The sequence below is a fragment of the Antedon bifida genome, chromosome 1 (genome assembly GCF_963402885.1).
Source record: "Antedon bifida chromosome 1, ecAntBifi1.1, whole genome shotgun sequence".
Taxonomy (NCBI): Eukaryota; Metazoa; Echinodermata; class Crinoidea; order Comatulida; family Antedonidae; genus Antedon; species Antedon bifida.
The window spans coordinates 32,829,090-32,850,535 of NC_136226.1; the positions used below are offsets into that span (position 1 = coordinate 32,829,090).

Genomic DNA, 21,446 nt, shown 5'->3' on the forward strand with positions numbered 1-21,446 from the left:
TAATGAATATTGTTTTTCTTTTATTTTGAAAGAGAGATATTTTGAGGATTGTCAATGTCAAGTGGAACTTTTTTTAAATCAGAAACAAAGTTGCATGGCATTATTTTCCATTTTCCAAACTGCCATAAAACCTCGAAAAGAAGCCCATGTGCTCCTTCATTTTTAGTACTCTTGAGTGGGCTTCTTTTCCACATGGAGTTCTTTTCGAGATTATTGCTAGCTCCCCGCCCGGAAAATATTTTATTTACATGATTTGAAACATCTTCTAATGTAAATAATTAACAGCATCAAAATTTAACAGTGTGGCGTGTTGACCGCGAATGACTAACAATACCATCTTTACCATAATACACCTGCACAGACTCATTTGCATAACAACGCACGCACATACCAAACTGTTTAAAATACCCGAAAATGACATCTATTATGTTTTCAAACAACAAGCATAAGAATCTTCAGTACCCCACCATGCTTGGGGCTGAGCAAAGACAATTTTGAAAAAAAGAGCTGTATACAGTAGGTTCCCGCCCGAAAAAATGGCGTTACATGATTTGAATGAAACAAACTATATAAGACTCACCAGGACAATATATGAGCTTGTCCCCGTAAAGTGCACCTATTCATTGAAATATAAAATTAAATATTAAGTCTCCAGTACTAGCCCATCCATAGTTGAGGCAGAGCAATGAAAATAGAGACCAGAAATGCACTTACTTATACTTATTACTATACATAGTCACCTATGATACCAATGTTGCAACATTGATTAACAAAATCAACATTTAACGGTGGGGCGCGTTGACCGCGAATGACTAACAATACCATCTTTCCTACTACACCTGCACAAACTCATTTGTATAAAAACGAACGGCATACCAAACTATGATGAGAGATACATTCTCTTCTCAACACGTAACGCGTAACGAAGATAATTAATTCCTTTTTTACATTAAAATTGAAGCCGCTAAACATAAAATTTACGAGATCAAATACATGTAGCGAAAGCCAAAAAAAAAGAGTAACAATTCAAAAACTCATTTGCATAACAACGCAGGGCTTACCAAACTGTTTAAAATAGCTACAAGGTCCCCAGAAATGACACCTATAGTATTTTGAAACATGATATAAGGGTCTTCACTACCCCACCATGATTGGGGCTGAGCAAAGACAATTTTGAAAAAACATTTATTGAAATATGAAATTAAAATATTAAGTCTCCAGTTAAGCTCACCATGGTTGGGGCAGAGCTAAGAATGAAAGCTTAGTCCTCGGAAATTATGAAATGAAATATAAAAGTCTTCAGGACCAAAAGGCTACTTACTAATTTTAATATTTCTATAATTTAGAAAACAATTAGAATTATCATATCACCTTTGATAATTATAATGTTAAATTTCAACTATCCAGATGCAAATTTTAGGTTGGGTTTTAAAAAACTCGACTTCATAATTTATTATGCTTCAATTTCGAAGATCTGCTTAAAACATATTTATTTATTTATTCTACCATAAACTTTTATTCACAACATATTAGTAGGCCTACAATACAATATCTTGCATGAAACGGATATTTAAAAGTACACTATAATGTGTAACGGTAGAATTACAATTCTAATGTAAAAGATTAACAAAATAAAAATTGAACAGTGTTGTGTGTTGATCGCGAATGACTAACAATACCATCTTTCCCACAGCACATGTGCACACTCATTTGCATAACAAACGCACGGCATACCAAACTACGATGAGATAAAATTAATTCTCTTTTTTTTACATTAAAATAAATTGAGGGGGCTAAACATAAAATTTAAACCACCAAAGCAGTTTGCGAGAGCCAAAAAAAAAAAAAAAGATGGTAAATGTGCTCTCCCTGCCTCAGCACTAAGGCCCTGCCACAGCCTTTTGGGGTCGTTTCCACCACATCACCAGATGCATTGATGTTGTCGCCTCATGATGTGTGGTGGAAAGGGGGACGTATGATCTGTGAACCCCAAACACAGTGGCCGCATGCCTTTAACTCTATTCCACCGACCAGCGTGGGAATCGAACCCACGACATACGTGTTGTTAACACGACGCTCAGACGACTGAGCTAACTGATCATTTTGGTTTTAGCAAGTTTAATAGGATATTTATGACGTAATGATCAATTACGTAATACACGTATAAATAGACTATTATCAGCTTTTCAGTCATGTACTTGGTGGCGTAACGGGTAATGCTCAGTTTTGAGTGCTATCGGCTGAGGTTCGAACCTCGACGGATATTTTTTTTTTTTTTTAATATTGTTTTTTTTTTAAAATAGAGATATGTGACACTGTATTGTCGAACATGTATGGTACCATACCGGTAGGTATTCAAATATGCTTAATACGAAAAGATATTAAAATTCAGTGACTTATTTCTATTTTATATCACTGTGCTCCCCTGGCTCCAAATTGAATCCACTTGAGCACAGTGTGTATTAACATACGAAAAGATATTAAAATTCAGTGACTTATTTCTATTTTATATCACTAAACTAAAGGAGGGGAGTTTCTAGATTCCCGCCCGGAAAATTGTATCTTTACATGATTTGAATTTCTAATAAAGTTTAACAAAATCAAAATTTAATATTTAAATTTTATTTTGTGGCGTGTTCACCGCGTAGGACTAACAATACTATCTTTCCCATTACACCTGCACAAACTCATTTGCATAACAACGCAGGGCTTACCAAACTGTTTAAAATAGCTAGAAATGACACCTATAGTATTTTGAAACATGATATATAAGAGTCTTCACTTCCCCACCATGATTGGGGCTGAAAAAATATTTATTGAAATATGAAATTAAATATTAAGTCTCCAGTTAAGCTCACCATGGTTGGGGCAGAGCTAAGAATGAAAGCTTAGTCCCCGGAAATTATGAAACGAAATATACAAGTTTTCAGAACCAGCCATACAATGGTGATTGTTTCCCAAGTGTGAGACATGCAATGCACGCGGCCGTGACGGTAATTCAACAAAACAAAATTATGAAATACAAACAGAGCTAGCACACAGAAACCTACTTACTAATTTTAATATTTCTATAATTTAGAAAACAATTAGAATTATCATATCATCTTTGATAATTATAATGTTAAATTTCAACTATCCAGATGCGAATTTTAGGTTGGGTTTTAAAAAACTCGACTTCATAATTATGCTTCAATTTCGAAGATTTGCTTAAAACATATTTATTTATTTATTCTACCATAAACTTTTATTCACAACATATTAGTAGGCCTACAATACAATATCTTGCATGAAACGGATATTTAAAAGTACACTATAATGTGTAACGGTAGAATTACAATTCTAATGTAAAAGATTAACAAAATAAAAATTGAACAGTGTTGTGTGTTGATCGCGAATGACTAACAATACCATCTTTCCCACAGCACATGTGCACACTCATTTGCATAACAAACGCACGGCATACCAAACTACGATGAGATAAAATTAATTCTCTTCTAAACACGTAAAGAAGAGAATTAATTCCCTTTTTTTTACATTAAAATAAATTGAGGGGGCTAAACATAAAATTTAAACCACCAAAGCAGTTTGCGAGAGCCAAAAAAAAAAAAAAGATGGTAAATGTGCTCTCCCTGCCTCAGCACTAAGGCCCTGCCACAGCCTTTTGGGGTCGTTTCCACCACATCACCAGATGCATTGATGTTGTCGCCTCATGATGTGTGGTGGAAAGGGGGACGTATGATCTGTGAACCCCAAACACAGTGGCCGCATGCCTTTAACTCTATTCCACCGACCAGCGTGGGAATCGAACCCACGACATACGTGTTGTTAACACGACGCTCAGACGACTGAGCTAACTGATCAGTTTGGTTTTAGCAAGTTTAATAGGATATTTATGACGTAATGATCAATTACGTAATACACGTATAAATAGACTATTATCAGCTTTTCAGTCATGTACTTGGTGGCGTAACGGGTAATGCTCAGTTTTGAGTGCTATCGGCTGAGGTTCGAACCTCGACGGATATTTTTTTTTTTTTTTAATATTGTTTTTTTTTTTAATAGAGATATGTGACACTGTATTGTCGAACATGTATGGTACCATACCGGTAGGTATTCAAATATGCTTAATACGAAAAGATATTAAATTTCAGTGAATTATTTCTATTTTATATCACTGTGCTCCACTGGCTCCAAGTTGGGTCCACTTGAGCACAGTGTATTAGCATACGAAAAGATATTAACATTCAATGACTTGTTTCTATTTATATATCACTGTGCTCCACTGGCTCCAAATTGGGTCCACTTGAGCACAGTGTTTTAACATACGAAAAGATATTAAAATTAGTGACTTATTTCTATTTTATATCACTGTGCTCCACTGGTGCTAAATTTGGTCCACTGAACCAGTTACCGTAGTACTATTTCTATTTCGGAAGTAAATAAAGGCATAAATGGCGCTCCGTAGAAGTAGAGAATGCTCGATCGTCCAAATGTCTGAATATACCTCAAAAAAGAAGAGAAACACGTCGCACACAAAAAAAGATTGTGAAGCTATGGGGCGCTATACACTTCGAGAAATTATACACATTCTATCTGAACCATCAATAATAAAAGGCCGAGGCGTCATAAAAATAAATAAATGCATAAATTAATCAACAAATATTAAAACACAAATGAACAAATAATATTAACAGTTAAAATGTTCATATATTATTCTACATATCAAAACATTTTCATCAAATCACCGTAACCACAGTTAACTAAACACTAATTACGGATATCGTAAACAAACTGTCATCCGAAATGACAATACATTATTATACAATTATAATTTATCACAATGTCTACTCTGTACAGTAATAAACTTAATAATTATTGCTTATAGCACTTAAATCTTGCGTTTTATGGTTAAGTGTAAAAACGCCACAATTCCGTGTGGCGGCTTCATAAAATGTAATTCAATAATATAAAATACAATTAACTAACTAACTAACTTTATATTTATAAAACCTACTTATATCTTCAAATACAAGTTTAGTTTTAATACATACAACCAATCAGAACTGTATTAAAAATCCTAAAATTACAGATTTACATTCGTGTGAAATCCGTATAGCACCATCCTTCATGTTGTAGACTTGCTTGTAGACAAATACCTATTCGTTATAATGTTAATTCACTGCTTTGTGTCATCACTCAACAGTGTTGTAACTTTTTAATAAATTAATTAATTGATTGATTGATTGATTGATTCATACAAACATTATTAACTGTGTGCTATTGCTTTTGTACATTTTATATACCGTAATAAAAAATGTAAAAAGCAGGGCCCCAATGGAAACCCGGTTTTTAACTATTTGGGCTACCCTGGATAAATAGGCCTAAATGTAATAAAATTGATTGATTAAAATTATAAAGAGGAGACCTCTACCACCCATTCAGCCAACATTTTGTTTTTAAGTTTTATTGGCGCCTGATTTGAATCAGGCAGTTAATAGAAATATTTCTGCGTTTATTCAAAGTGATCCAGTATAAATTGACACGTTCTTAAAAATTAAGTCTAATCCACGATATTTCTCAGAAGTTCTTCTTCGTGTCGTGGTGGTTTCAGCATTCTCGCCTACTCGTCTATGTTCACTAATGATTCCATTATCGTCAATATTCATCAATAGATTACAAATAATTGCACTATTCACTAAATCGATTAATTTCTGTGATCGTTAACATTGGCGGCTCAATTGAAGGCCTAGGTGTTAACATAGAATGAGCAGTTAAGCTTCGAATCGGTCGCGGAGGTCTTGATCGAGTCGACTGATGGGACGAAACGGTAGAGTTAGTGTAAAGATATACGGCCGAAACTCCCGAAATCTCGCCAGCGGGTAACGCACAAGATATTATAGCAAAAGATACGGAGAAGCCATATGTGAACACTTTCTTATTTGATCGAGGCATCTTCTCCATCATTACTTGATCGATGCAAAAGAAAAACAACAGTAAACCTAACATAATGAACAACCCTGAAAGATAAAAACAAAATCCGATAGGTCTATGGTAAGAGATGATAGTACTTTCACGGAGGGACATTATATTCTTTCCTTACGGATATTTTAGGAGGGAAATGACGCATCAAATCATACTAAACATTTATGTACTCTAGCCTAAGTTAAGTCTGTACTTATGATAATAAAGTACAGTAATTTTTGTTTAGTTGTTTCCTTTTTCCTATCTTTTCTTCTCTGAGATGGCAAATTTAATTTAATTGAATTCTTTAATTTTTTATTCTAAATTGTTTGTGCTTTATTTTTTCTATATAAATTATATTTATTTTAATTTAATTGTATTGTTACATGTTTATGTCTTGTCATATTGTATTTTTGTGAGGGTCCCTAATGATCAGCTTAGGCTGGATGGACCACCCTCGTAAAATATTGTTGAAATAAAAATAACCTGATAATATAAATGTCTTTCCAGCTATAAACACCCAATGTCGACGTGCAGTGGAGAAGCTATCGGTCAGTCCATAAGTTGCCATTCCGCAACCAAGTATTGTTAAAAACAAGCTGATAAAAAGCAGAATTGTTGTTTTCCACATTCCTCCTTAAACAAAACAACAAAAAACAATAAATAAATAAGTATAAAACATCAAATGTTTTGGCATCAAATACAGTATAAAGCTCTGTCTACACTATCAAACTTTATGTGACAAAAATGTGATGTGCCCATATGGACATGATGATGTCATATCACTACCATATTTAAGCATATCACTACCATATTTGGGCACATCACATATTTTTGTCACATAAAATTTGATAGTAAGCTCTGTCTACACTATCAAACTAAAGTTTGACAAAAAAGTGTGATGTACACAAATTTGTGGTAGTGATAATGCCCAAATATGGTAGTGATATGACATCATCATGTCCATTATGAACACATCACATTTTTTTTCACACAAAGTTTGATAGTGTAGACAGAGCTTTGGATAGATCCCACAGGAGAATTGCTGTGCGGTACAGATAAAATGAAACTCATGATAATAGTATACTTAATTTATTTACAACTGGATATTCCAATTATGGAAATGGTCACCGGGCCATCTCAAGTGACACTGTATATAGTTGTATTAGCGCTGTGTTCAAATTATAATATAAGTATTTTGTTTGTATAGAGAAATATTTTATGGAGTTAATTCGCACGTTTCTCTCACGAGAGTAGAAATTCTGTCCTTTTCTAATGATTTTACTACATTTATTTTACTTTTCACAGAGACATTTGGCTGAAACCAATGAGGTGTGACAGACGCGGCATCAAAGATGAGCACGCTCATAATTATTTTTATTACAGCAGGTCTTACGGAAAGCCATGTAAGATGATACATACTAAAAACCATCTTGTTTTTTTGTGGCTATACTATAATCTATAACATACAGTAGTCTTCATATTCTGTCGCTTTCTTTTTAATTTTCGTGATTTAGGGTGGGAATTAAGCTCGTACTTAAATCAGCCTAACTCATTAAATCAATAACGATACGAACGTATTCCCAAAAGAAATTGAAAAGACAAACTGCAATCACTACAATTATCAATCACCTCAATAAATAAAGAGGAAAGTCGAATCATTTGTTGAATGTTGCTACGTCGTATACATACGCTTTAGATCGCGTAAACTCATTTCACGCTCATGAATATTCATAGTATAAATTACTTCACGTCTGCAGCGCTTGTTATAATCAAACGTATAATGCAACCCACTGGGAATTGGTGGATTTATTATATCTGGTTAGATTTAAAACGGGTGGAAATAACGAGATATATAGCGTGTTTTGATTGCATTGTACAAAACCAATTGTGCAGATAGTGGATGTCGAGGAAAGATATATTATAGCAAAGGCTATACTGAAAGCTGTGCCTCATTCGGATCCAGTCGGGGGCGTGTGTACAACACGGATAAACTTCAATTTACACAGATAAAATTAGCAATAAAAATATAGAATCTAATGTTGTCTAATGACCATTTACACAACGCGCAGCGGACGGGCGGTTTTTGCTCAGGATAGATACAGAATCTACGTGTGACAAGCTACGCGGGTTTTCGGTAGCGGCCTTTATACCGAAAAATACTGTCAGTAGTCCCATCCAGTCGGAAGCGTATACCCCTCTCCATCTCCAGTATGACCCCGGGCTCAATGATCATTGTATAACACTTCCATGATTCTAATTGTCTGAAACCGCCACCAATCAATCTACCACTAAGTTAGGTCTAAACGTTTATACTAAATTCGAAACTTACGTAAGAGAGCAACATTTATGTTCGGAGGTGGTTGAGATAAGTTGGTCGACATATAAGGTATTTTTCCGCACTCATCAATTGCTGTAGTATCTGAAATTAGAATTCAGCCTAATTCTTGAATGTGTTACTTCTTATATTGTTGTAATACTACTATATTATTATGTAATGATATATCATTACCTCCGGCCGCCAATGAGGTTATGTTTAAGTAATGTTATGAGAAAGATCACATGCACTTTAAGAAGGAAATTGTGATGACTTGATCAGGTTTATTACAATGAATGGATAATATACAAACACAGAATGCTTTTAACACATTATTTTAATATATACCTATAATCAGTATGTCACATATCAGATACGCAATTCTTACCATTTTTACCATTTGGTGCAAAATATGGCGGTATAGTTTCACTATCACGATCCGGTCCTTTCCACAGATTACTGGGTATCCAGATGATTTCGACTAAAAAAATATCAAAATAACATGTGACTTATTCCGGTTGCGTCACTGAATACAGCGTCGTCACAATGCGTGCTTGGACGCTGCAGCACAAGGACGGTGTAGCGCGCACCGTAATTGACCAATCACGACGCGTGGATCAGCATTCCAAATACTGTTGTTTTTGTGTGGGTGGTAAACTCACTTGCATTGCGCATACGCGCGTGGTCACCAACCAATACCGTAGTGGTCGCCATCGTCAAGTAATCGATCGTTATCGGTCGTAAACAATGCGCACAAGGACGGTAGCGCGCACCGCAATTGACCAATCACGTGGATCATCATTCCAAATCGCTTTTGTGTGGTGGTAAACTCACTTGCATTGCGCATACGCGAGTGGCCACCAAACAAGCTTTAAAATCTGACATCAATTTTTTGTATTGATACATCAAGGACCATCAGCGGGCCAGCGGCCATTTTCGTTCGTGTACTTCAACACATTTGCAGTTAATCCATTCCATTATCATACAGAGAACAACTCCTACAGGATCCAAGCGTTAAAACACATTATTTAAACCCAATGCACTTCATACTCCATTACTAATTAAAAATACCCGTCGAAAAGTGACTGATGAAACACATTACAACAGCAGTTATACACTGTCTGTCTGTAGAACCTATTATATCATTTCTCTTCTACCACTTTTTACCAAAAAAAGAGAGAATAATTATTGAAATACTGAATATTCACCTCATCCTGTATCATAAACTATTATTATACGTCATGATTAGATTTAGTAATTACTTTTAAGTTTTAATGATTTTTAGTGTTGATATTTCAGACAAAATTGCAGTTAAAAAACTATTATTAGAACGTAGCCCATTTTTTTTATCAAACACGTATGGAAACATACTCCCATAATAATGTAACCAGATTGCCTTGGTTTGAAAGCGTAAAATGATCTTGAAAATTATAAATGCACTGACATGCTTAGCCTAATATGACTAGTACAAATTGAAGAAGAATGTTATTACGTCTCTTAGAAGAAAATCTCAATTATCTAAATGTTCTGTAAATAGGCTAAAGGGTTTAAAGTGGCTTCTCCGCCATATTGTATATGCATTCTGACGAGTGATACAATTAAACGAGTTAGAAAGAAGCAAGATGAATGAAACGTAGCATCTATTTGCGTCTAGTGGGAACGTCTTAATAGAAATACAACTTTAAAAAGTAGGCCCATATAAACGAGGACAAGCATCATGGTAGTATCAATATTCAGTGCGTGTAAAAGGGGTTACTTTTCAACGCAACTTACGAATAATATTCTTAGAATCTTGCGCTATAAAATGCGCTATAATAGTCAACGGGGAAATCACATGATTTAGAGAATTGACTGTCAACACTTTCAGATTTAATTCATTCCGACATCACTTAGGAGAACATCAATTACTACCGAGTTTGGGCTAACTTAGTAAATGACTTCTTTTAGTAACTGATGCATCAGAAATAATGTGATAAACACATACATACGAGACAAACCAGGCCATACTTTACCGACTACGGGCAAATAAGGTCATATAATACATTAATGAAACACTCTCTTAAGACGACCAATCCTAGGCACGCCGTTTAATATCACAGAACTAACCTATATTTGTTGTCACGTCAATGAGCATCGGTTCATTTGAAAGTGATTTAGCTATATTTATATTCATTTCAATCGTGAAAACATTACTTTCTGGTTTATTTGAAAGATAATATAAAAAACCGAATCGATGAATTAAATTAATAAACAACCAACCTGTTTATAAAGAACAGACAATATTGACTATGAAGCATTGTACCAGTATACCTACGAAATGGTAATATCGATGTTGTAATCTTACTATATCACTGAACATTTCATTGTAGGATATGTATGTGTTTTGACAAATTAATCGTTGATGACAATTGACAAATGTTTGCAAAATGAAGATAAAATAAAAAGAAATAATTTATTGTGATAAGATCTAATTCAAACTATTTAAGATATTTTAGTTTAATGTTAAAGAAGCCTTTATGTCTGCTGATAATATAAATAACGCATTATATCGAATTATTATCGAAACAAAAGCTTTATTTATATCTTTGTCCATACATTAATCGCATTCCTCACGAGAAGTAGAAACACAATTGTGTTAATTTCCATACAAGTAATTACTCTCAAAAGTATAGTACTGACAATCGGAAACGCCGACGAAAACACATCGCAAAGTGTTAACTTTGTGTATTCCCCTAAAGTATACCGACGGCTTTTGATGTATTGTTAATGCATATTACATTTTGTGAAATTAAATGATACAATAATAACTAGGCCTAAGTATTGTTTTGTGTATAATTATAACAACTCAGAAAATAAGTAGCGAACACAAAGACTTTATGAGTTTATGTATAGTGCGCGACAATGTGTTTCAAATATATTATGTAGGCCTAAAGCTTTGTTTACACTATCTAAAAAGTTTGACAAAAAAAGTGTGATGTGCCTAAATATGGCAGTGATATGCCCAAATATGGTAGTGGTATGACATCATCATGGGCATATATGGACATCACATTTTTTGTCATATAAAGTTTGATAGTGTAGACAGAGCTTAAGTTAAAACATTGTTGTTGGTTTTGTAGGTTTATTGGAAACCTTATATAATGATGTGTGATTTTTATAAGTTCATTGGCTTGTGAGTGTGGATAGCCTTATGTGTTGTATGTGGATTACTTTGTTATGTTCGTTTTAATGTGTTTATGACGAGAGAACGACAAGTCGTTTGACTTACCAAATATTTTAAAACTGTTTTTATCATGATGTTATTAGACGTTAACTAAGAACATTATACTGATGTTTTGACGTAAACTACTTAGGCCTATCATTTTTAAAGAAATTTACGAGGGTATTGGTGCCTTTAAGTGACGGTAAATTTTAATATTGTAGAATTTGATTACAAATTTGGTAAATTCACCATCAGTGACACAAGGTGATTTGTAAAATTTGGAATTATTATGTGCGCATCATTTTGTCCGTCACTGACACGTGACGTGTGCGCCTCATTTTATTCACCACGGAGACAGACTCGTGTGCGCGTCATTTTGTTCACCACGGAGACAGACTCGTGTACGCGTCACTTTGTTCGCCATGGAGACAGCCTCGTGTGCGCGACATTTTGTTCGCCATGGAGACAGACTGGTGTGCGCGTCATTTTTTTCGTCAATGATGATATGATGACAGACTCGTGACGTGTGCGCTTCATTTTGTTCGCCAATGACATCAGACTCGTGTGCTCGTCATTTTGTTCGCCACTGTCAGACTCGTGTTTGTCCTCAGAACGATTGTTGTCAAACCACATAATATATGAATGCAAATATAAGCATTACCTTCATATGGGCAAGCCTTAAATAATCCTGCATGTAGTTTCACCCAGGCTTGAAGTGTAGCATTTCCAAATTCCCTTTCATAAGCCAATTCTGTTGTTACAATCCAATAATCACTAAATAGACCTCCAATTAGCAGCAGCATTGAGAGAACACCAAACAGCAACATTCCAACAGTGAGTAATGGCTGTTTCTTTGAACCCAGTCTTAGACCTGGTAATTTCTGCATCTTTCTATAAAAAAAGTCACAAAACATAATAGTTTTATTATCATTTTCAAAATCGGTATTAGGCCAAATAACACGGAAGAATCAAACCTTTCATAATCAAAGCCCAACAATATAATCCAATTTTTCAGAAATATAATACTATACAATTTTTACGAGGAAATCTCAGTATAATATAATTCTGTAACTGATCATGTTAGCCGGTTTGCCGCTGCAATAATCAGACGTGTTTTCAAGATGGTGCTTTGATGTATTTTCATCAAGGTAATATCAATGGTAATAAGTAGAACTGTAGAAGTATATCTGTAAACGTAAAGCATGTCAGGCGATGAAATGTTGAAAGATGAACGTGTTTGGCAATATAACGGCAATTAGATTCATGTTTTAAGAAGATATGCATTTACGGTATCATACAGTATTATATTCATTTATCATTATCACCATAAAATCATCGTCCATCGTCATTATCATCGTCATCTTCGTCACATCATCGTCATTATCATCCTCATATCTTCGTCACATCATCGTCATTATCATCCTCATATCTTCGTCACATCATCGTCATTATCATCCTCATATCTTCGTCACATCATCGTCATTATCATCCTCATATCTTCGTCACATCATCGTCATTATCATCCTCATATCTTCGTCACATCATCGTCATTATCAGAGAGATACAATATTGCTTAAAATAAATTCCCCACATTGGAATGTCGAAATTGAGGATAATATGTAATTTTATGACAGGAATTAATATAATTGTTTCTAATCTGAGTCAACTGTAAGGAATTTATTTTTGAAAATACCAATGTGCAGATATAGACTCACGCTCGGTCGTAGGGCCTAATATTAAATAGAATATTCTACCACTGTTTCTGTTTATAAGTTTATTAATATGGATGATATTTCCGAAATAAAAAGAAATTGAATTGAATTGAAATAACATTTATTTTCAATTTTCAGAATTGGTAATTTTCATGATGGATGGATTGATGAAATGGATGAGATGGATGGATGAATGAGATGGATGGACGGACAGACAGACAGACCGTTTCCATTGTTATACTGGTTGTATTCAATTGCAATAGCGTTCGAAGCAAAGCTTTAACATTAGTTTTACATTTTGTATCGTCAGACTAGTGTACGTAATATATATAATGTCATAATCGTAATTCCACCTTTTCTTCAGTTCACTTGACGAAACCGACGTTAATGATACTAGGTGTTAATTTACGAAACGTAATGATGCACAGCTTGCCAGGGTTGAATGTGTTGAGTTGAACTTTCTTGTACAACACTAATAACGACTATTCTACTAACCTACTCCACCCTATCATACATAATGCAAATATATCAAAGTTTGGCGGAACGAAATTACACAATGTCAAAATGATAAATTACCATACAAAACGAATTTGAAATATAAATGCATTATTGTGAACGCCAATCACAGAAACTATACAGAGCATAACATATCGCAGAATAACACATCGGCCATTTTATTGTTTATGGTTAGGTATACGTTTAAAAATAATTAATCTGTCTAAAACTAACTGCCTAAGCAAATTAGGACAGTCGAAGAATTTGAAAATTCTTATTTTTAAAGTTTTAGGTATGTTTTCAACTCTAGACAAACTTATTCGCGCGAATCGAAAGCGTTAACTACTGTACATGCGTATAATATTATTTTCATTTACTTTTGTGACATGAAAAATGCGCAGAACTCAGAAATGTTGGATTCGTGCGAATATTATTCGTGCGAATATTATTTATGATCGGTGCATCTGAAAAAAACATGCTCCTATACAATCAGAAATTTTTAACGGGCTTCTCATGGGTGAAATCTAACCCTATTTACTGCGCAAAAATAAATATTGCTGTAATAATAAATATGCCGCCAAATCAGCGTTTACGTTCGGCCGCGCATCAAGTGTTGTCGCTTCGTTGAAAGCTGTATCATCAGAATTTGTAAATCAGCAGGTAAGATTGCCTCGGCATCAACATATATTGTAGGTGATTTATAGTTCCAGTGAAATTAAAGTGGAACGATGTATTAAACCAGTAAAAAAGCCTATATAATTACAGCAACGCATCATGTGAAGATTAAAATACAGAAATTGCATGCGGAAAGATAGATACACAGATTGGTGGTTGAAATACGGATAGCGATATATTTACGAGATATAAACTATAAAACAATTTGAACAAATGGAATTTTAGGTTATAAAAGTTAAACAAATAAAAGTATAATTCAAAATATGCTGCTGACAGACGAATAAGAAGATAAAACTTGATAGCACAAGTTGGCTGTTTATGGAACCTGACGTAATCAATCTGTGTAAGCGCACGTGACCAAATAGAGTTGGTCATCCATCAGTAACATAAAAAAAAACATTCATAATGCGAATTCTCTAAACAACGAACACTTAGTGATGGTACAATAACATTGGGTGAACAGGTCCAAAGCACATCCATTGTAATTCACTATAATCTTTTATGACTGTAATTTTTCAATATTTTAACTCACGCTTTCTGCTTTTTATTGTTTTATTGCAGTTTTATACCTCTTTAACTCCATTTTATGTGTATTTTCTTGTTGTCTAGTGTACATATATTGACAATGATTTTGACCAAATAAATGAATCCAATGGTGACAGGTAGGCCTATAGCCCAATACAAGAAAATCTTCAACAAAACCAGATGAGAGTATACGACGGACGTAACTAATTCAATAATCTTGAAATGCAAGGAATAATGCTCCCCGGTTGACAAAACATTGTGGCTACTACTATCGACTGGTCGTAAATACATATCAATATTATTATAAATTAGAGAGGCATTAATATACAAGGCCTATAACACCACACATGGATTAGGATAATGACTATATGCTTTACCAAAGTAGCTTTTAACTAAATGGAGGCAGATGGCCTATGTTTTCATAAGTGTTTAATTTGTACTGTGTGTATGTTTTTAAGTTTCTATTTTGAACAAAAATAGAAAGGTTATGTACAATGATATTGTAAAACATTACGAAGTAACGAAAACAGAATTAATTGAACAATACTTACCTGAATTAGACTGCTACCGATTCCAGCTAATCCAACCGAATTGTGAACGAACGAAGTGGTTTCCAGATGAATTCGCGATACGCCTGGCTGGATAGTCCTTAACGACGAACTAATTATTGTACGCAGTAGTGTTGGACGCCGCAGTCGTCGTATTTTATCAACTTTACAGATTGTATTTTACAACGTGTATGACACTGCTAGCATTGTTTGGCCAACATGGCCGCCCATACGTCTAACCTGAGCAATAAAGCAAACAGAACGTACGCACGGCCGTAGAGACTCGTTGGAAACATTAAAAACCAATGAGCGTTAAATGAAAGACTTTGGTTGCTACGAATTCATTTTATACAAACTCGATGAAAAAAAATGGCATATCTGTGATTTATCTTTGCAATTATGTCCTCCATATTACAAACTTTAAACAGAAAAATGATAATGATGCGTGTGCTTGGTGCAGTGAACTAAATCAATATATTAAAGGCCAATTTTTAAACAAACGAGCGGTATCGCGTAGCTTGTTTCACGTAGAATCTGTACCTATCTTGAGCGAAACCGCCCGTTCGCAACGCGTTGTGTGTAATTATGGTCATAAGGAATAACATAGATTCTGTATTTGTTATTACCGTTACCACTCGTCTATGTAAATTGGCCTTAACTCTTCTTATAATGTGTAGTTAAATCATGAAAACGAAAACAATAATGCTCTCATGATGTGTCTATCCACAGTATGTAGTAAAGCATATCGTATTGACTGAAAATCTATACTTGACAGATCGAGTGAGAACAATTGAGTGTAATTAGGTAAGTAATAATTAAGACTATTCGATTGTGTACCTTACGGTACCATCCCATCACTTCTTTGTTTGCAGAATATTATTTATTTTGCGAGAAAAAAAAATTAATTAAAAAAACCCAAACAAATACAGTGGCGTAGATTTAATCTTTTTATTTGATTTCCTAAGACTAGAGTATTTAAACGATCCACCGAATTGGACCCGGACTTCAAACTTAAACCAACTAATGTTAATTTATGTAAATTAATCTCAGTATCCGAATCAAATACTGTATTAACTAATTATTAATTAATAACCATGGATGACCTGAGACTAAGGTAAGTATCGGGGTGATATGGGGCATGACCCGATCCCATGCGCGCGCCCCACACGTGCACAGTACTATACACCCCGGCCCGGGGGGCCACAACAAAAAAGTTTAGGCACCAATAGACGTTGGTGGCGTATGACTGACAGAGAGAAATTATGATAAATAATGAATTTGACGGAAATGGAAGGGAACAAAAAACATGATTTTGACAGGACTAAATGTATATTTGAAGCTGCTGTTGCAGCTGTGAAAAACATGCCTCAGCAAGGTATGTACTATGTATTTATTGTTATGCTTTCGAATAAAAATCCCACACACCTAGGCCTAGCAGCCCATTCATACACAATACAAGGCTTACTACGGAACGTTTCGGCCCAGAGACGCTTTAGCCCGAGACGTTTCGGCCCGTATTAAGTATGTAATCATTATGTAGGCCTAGTAATTATTGAAAATTTAATAATGGAATAAAGGTTTCAATTAATAGTATTTTATCTTGTTTTTTAATTCTGAGTTTCTTAATATCAACATAGTTTGCCTAACTAGCATTTTTGTTTAGGCCTACTAGGCCTACTGTACAAAAGAAAGACTCGAGTTAAGTTTCATTTGTTTAAGTGTTTACTACTTACTAACGTACTACTGTACTTTATTCTTTTTCAAAGGTCCTTTCAAACCTTCTGTTGGTATGATGAAAACATTTTATGGTTTATATAAGCAAGCCACTGTGGGACCATGTAATGTAAATAAACCTTCCTATTTTGATCCAGTTGGGAGAGCTAAGTGGTAAGTTTAAGTGTTAGAAAAATGTTAAATACATTAAATAAAGAGTAATTACATATTGGAATAGTTTGCCAACCGAAGTTGTCAATTCTGAAACCACACACCACCTAAACTTACCCATTATATCTAGATTAAATTAATCACATTGACAGTCAGAAAAGAGCCCTTGTTAATGATATTAGTATTAAAAATTGTGTTTACAGGGAAGCATGGTCATCTTTGGGAGACTTACCTAAGGACGAAGCAATGTTGCAATATGTTGAAGCATTTTCTAAGGTAAATACCTTAAATTTTAGTAATTTATTATGTGAACAATACCTTCTTCCAATCCATTTTTCCTTCAATAATAATACTGTATATAATACTTAAATAATATAAATCCAAAGGCAAATTACTGAAAAAAATGACAATGCTGTGGGTATCAGTGGCTGGATCTCAATGGAGATACAAAAAAAAAAAACGAAAAGCTAAATCAAAACGATAAGACAGCCAGAAAAGTTAGCAGAGCTTTCGGGCAACACTAGCCCTTCCTCAGTGCAAGATAATAATATATATATAATATATATAATAATAATACTGTATATAATATGATGTGAATGCAAATGCTTATTAATGATAACTTCATTGGATAAATAAAAACAGGACAAACCCAACAATTTTAAAGTTTTAAGTTTGTCTTTCTCTTTTCAGGCTTTACTTTCAAATTCAAATGCAGCCAACATTCACCAATTTTCACAGGTATTATTATGTATTTTGATATAAAGTTTGCGGTACACCAGGTATATTAGTTCTGAAAAGAACTGTTGAGTTTCTCGACGATTCGATCAATATGCTTTTATGATCCTCAGGAGTGAGAATGAAAATTGAAAAATAATAATAAATAAATGTAAAACTAACTAAAGTACAAAGTTGTTTATTAATACAGATCTATTCCAAACTGTTATATTATTATTTTATCATATTTTACAAAAAAAAGTGTAAATTTTAAAATTAGATTTACATTAAACAAGCATAATGTATTTTGTGATAATAAATATTGAATTATTTCTGTATTTTAGTATATGATATTTATATTACAGACACTTAATGATTCACCCAAAACAAGAGAATCGGAACAATTTATAAAAGCAATTACACCATTTCTTGAAGCGTTATCTCCAAAGATAAATGGTGATAACAACATAGAAGGCGGCAATATACCCAATGGTGATGTTGAACATGACAGGATAAGTGATGAAAAAAGTGATAGCAAAAGTGATGAAATAGGTAATCGTTTATATAAAGTTGAAGAAATAGGAGATGAGAGTGGAGGTGCTGGTGACAATAGACATATCCAACATAAAACTGTTAAATTTGGTAAGTTTGATAAAATGTTAATTTGGCCAGAAAAACAAATCAAAATATTTACAATTTGTAAGATTTATTTTGTGTTGTGTTCCTAGGAAGCCCTCACAAGCTTTTGCTTTTTGAAATTTCACCATATTAATTGATTACTGTAGAGTATGATTGAGATCAGGGAAAAAACATACATGTAACAAAAAGCCTTTAAAATCTTTTTGTTGTTGTTGCAGATGAAGATAATCTGTCAAGTAGTAGTGAAAATGAAGACTTTTGTGACACACTTGATGAAATCGAGGTAAGTTATCTTAACACTGGATCACATGCTTTCACTATTACTTGTGTGTCTTATGTTCATTCATACTTCTATTATTTTTCAGATAACAGAAGAAGAGGGTAATAGTGTATTACAAACTTCAACTGTTGATTATAATACAGGTAAGAAAGAAAGTTTAAAGTATTATCAGAAACCAATAAGTGATGTCTAAAGGGACTGGCCTTCCAAATGATACAATTGTACATAATAAAAGGGAGAAGCTGTATATGACAATTGCTATGCAAGCCTACATATACTACAATGCTATACAAATTAAATGGCTACAACTCACATTGAATCCATATTACTGGGTAAGCTGACTGTGAGCATGACCTGAGTACTACAATGCTATACAAATTAAATGGCTAACTCACATTGAATCCATATTACTGGGTAAGCTGACTGTGAGCATGACCTGAGTACTACAATGCTATACAAATTAAATGGCTACAACTCACATTGAATCCATATTACTGGGTAAGCTGACTGTGAGCATGACCTGAGTACTACAATGCTATACAAATTAAATGGCTACAACTCACATTGAATCCATATTACTGGGTAAGCTGACTGTGAGCATGACCTGAGTTGCCCAATACAAGCTACAGTAGTAGTGTAGTATGATAGGTGACTGGAATCCCTGAGGAGGCTTAGCCAAGCAGCTCCTCACCAGCTCATACCTTGCCTGCAAGTGATCTACTCATGATATGTATATTAGGTCATTGTTGCTAACAATGGGCTTTTACACCTGCACTACTAGAACCTCATTGGCTCATTAAAATATGAATATTCATTACTATGGGCTTTTACACCTGCACTACTAGAACCTCATTGACTTATTGAAATATGAATAGTCATTACTATAAACATACATTGAAAGTACCAGTCCCAAAACATACGAACTATAAAACTGATTACAACTTTCTATATAACACATGTAAACTTACCATATAATTATATTTAAAAACAGCTATTTGAAAACCACACCTATTGACATTATTATAATATAATCAAGTAAAAAGAGTATAAATATATTCAATGCAATAGAATTGGCTGCTGTCACTGATTTCAAGTTATCAACAACAATTTCCAGCAACCAACAATTACTACATGTTTTGGAAAACATTCAACGAGATATGAATGAAATGATAACCAAAATAACAACATTAGAAACACAATTGAAAAGAAACTTAACAGTAAGTATTATTATAAGCCTTATATGCTAATACTATTCTTTTTTTTTCAAATTAGTTACTACTCCTGTTATTAGCTTTTCTGATCAGTATGCAAATGTTGTCTGCAAAATCTCAGTACCACAAACATCATCATTTGGAGAGACACACCCTTTGGCTATAGTTGTCTTTGACAGCTCTTGTCTCTCCTCCGTGCTCTTTTTTATGTTTCATTGAAAGGAATAACTAAATAAATTGTTTTGCTTTTTAACATATCTTTTTTTCACTAATAGGCTAAACAGGAAGGTAAAGTGTCAGCTTCATACTTTGCTAACATGACTACAAAGCAGATAGCTGTGCATGCATTTCTCATTTGTGTTTGGCCGTTTGTTATTCGCTGGTTTATCAAATATATATGGCGGCAGAAAAAGAAATGATTCATTTAAGCTCGGTCCACACTATCAAACTAGTGTGATGTGCCCAAATATGGTAGTGGTATGACATCATCATGTCCATATATGGGCACATCACATTTTTTTTGTCACATAAAGTCTGATAGTGTAGACAAATCTTAAGAACCATCATTTTAATTGCTATGTTATTATAACTGTATATTTGAATATCCATAGACTAAATAATGTTTTAATTTCATATAATACTGTATTTGCAATAATGTGCCTCTTTCATGAGTCAAATAATGAATAAAATATTTAAATGAATGCAAATTTGTTAAGTTTCTTAAATCAAAACGAAATATGATCCAGAATAAATAATGGTATACATGTACATATTCACTAGGGAAGCGCTAAAGGTGCTAAATTGATTTAAAATATAAATATGTTAGTTGTCTTTACTTCTTCTCTCACTGATTGTGTTTCACGATAAATTAAAATGGGTGTAACTATACATATTCAGTCTAAATTAAACGGGTATTATACCTGTGAATGAGAATGTAAATAATAAAGATGTATGACAATGAAATTGAGTTAATATTAAGAATATTAATAAATGATTTGCCTACTACAACTATGAATATATAAAAATAAAATTCTCAATGCTTTGTTTTTGGATAGTTCAGCGTATAACTTTTGTATGTAACAAAAAATGAGCTGCTGAGGATATGAAAAAGATTTATATAAAAAAACATGCGACATTTAAACGCTGATTTGTTGCTTCGATTTCAGTAGCTTCTTTCAGTGTATTGTTTGGAAACTAAACAGTGAACTAAAACTACCATTGTATGAAAAATTTGATAAAAACAATTATCAAGTACTCACTTGCTACGTTATTTTGGAACTAGA

The 21,446-nt window shown here is 33.7% G+C and overlaps 2 protein-coding genes across 5 annotated transcripts; one reads left to right on the forward strand and one right to left on the reverse strand.

Moving 5' to 3' along the window:
* Positions 1-4,628: 4,628 nt before the first annotated feature.
* Positions 4,629-19,648, reverse strand: LOC144851109 (voltage-dependent calcium channel gamma-7 subunit-like). Of its 3 annotated transcripts, none has more exons than XM_078708659.1 (6): positions 19,516-19,648; positions 12,142-12,367; positions 8,667-8,759; positions 8,294-8,383; positions 6,448-6,597; positions 4,629-6,017 (listed from the first exon to the last, which is right to left on the reverse strand). In XM_078708659.1, the coding sequence occupies exons 2-6, from the start codon at positions 12,365-12,367 to the stop codon at positions 5,689-5,691; spliced, it is 888 nt and encodes a 295-aa protein (XP_078564785.1). In that variant the 5' UTR covers positions 19,516-19,648; the 3' UTR covers positions 4,629-5,688. The 3 variants fall into 3 exon arrangements, with proteins under 3 accessions (XP_078564785.1, XP_078564767.1, XP_078564776.1); XM_078708641.1 differs by having other exon boundaries at positions 12,142-12,371; positions 19,516-19,646; XM_078708650.1 differs by lacking the exon at positions 19,516-19,648 and adding an exon at positions 19,266-19,289 and having other exon boundaries at positions 12,142-12,371.
* On the forward strand, positions 16,672-20,998 carry LOC144851096 (acyl-CoA-binding domain-containing protein 5-B-like). Of its 2 annotated transcripts, none has more exons than XM_078708626.1 (9): positions 16,672-16,810; positions 17,202-17,322; positions 17,523-17,595; positions 18,010-18,057; positions 18,399-18,675; positions 18,891-18,955; positions 19,038-19,095; positions 20,021-20,169; positions 20,439-20,998. In XM_078708626.1, the coding sequence occupies exons 1-9, from the start codon at positions 16,708-16,710 to the stop codon at positions 20,580-20,582; spliced, it is 1,038 nt and encodes a 345-aa protein (XP_078564752.1). In that variant the 5' UTR covers positions 16,672-16,707; the 3' UTR covers positions 20,583-20,998. The 2 variants fall into 2 exon arrangements, with proteins under 2 accessions (XP_078564752.1, XP_078564758.1); XM_078708632.1 differs by having other exon boundaries at positions 18,399-18,585.
* Positions 20,999-21,446: the final 448 nt, after the last annotated feature.

Coding starts and splice junctions, on each gene's coding strand:
- LOC144851096 (XM_078708626.1), top strand. CDS start 16,708: ATGAATTTGACGGAAATGGAAGGGAACAAAAAACATGATTTTGACAGG. Junction 17,596..18,009: donor ATGTTGAAGCATTTTCTAAG/GTAAATACCTTA, acceptor TTCTCTTTTCAG/GCTTTACTTTCAAATTCAAA. Junction 19,096..20,020: donor AACTGTTGATTATAATACAG/GTAAGAAAGAAA, acceptor TCAATGCAATAG/AATTGGCTGCTGTCACTGAT.
- LOC144851109 (XM_078708641.1), bottom strand. CDS start 19,553: ATGCTCACAGTCAGCTTACCCAGTAATATGGATTCAAT. Junction 8,760..12,141: donor TAAGGCTTGCCCATATGAAG/GTAATGCTTATA, acceptor ATATTTTTTTAG/TCGAAATCATCTGGATACCC. Junction 8,384..8,666: donor TGCACCAAATGGTAAAAATG/GTAAGAATTGCG, acceptor TTCTAATTTCAG/ATACTACAGCAATTGATGAG.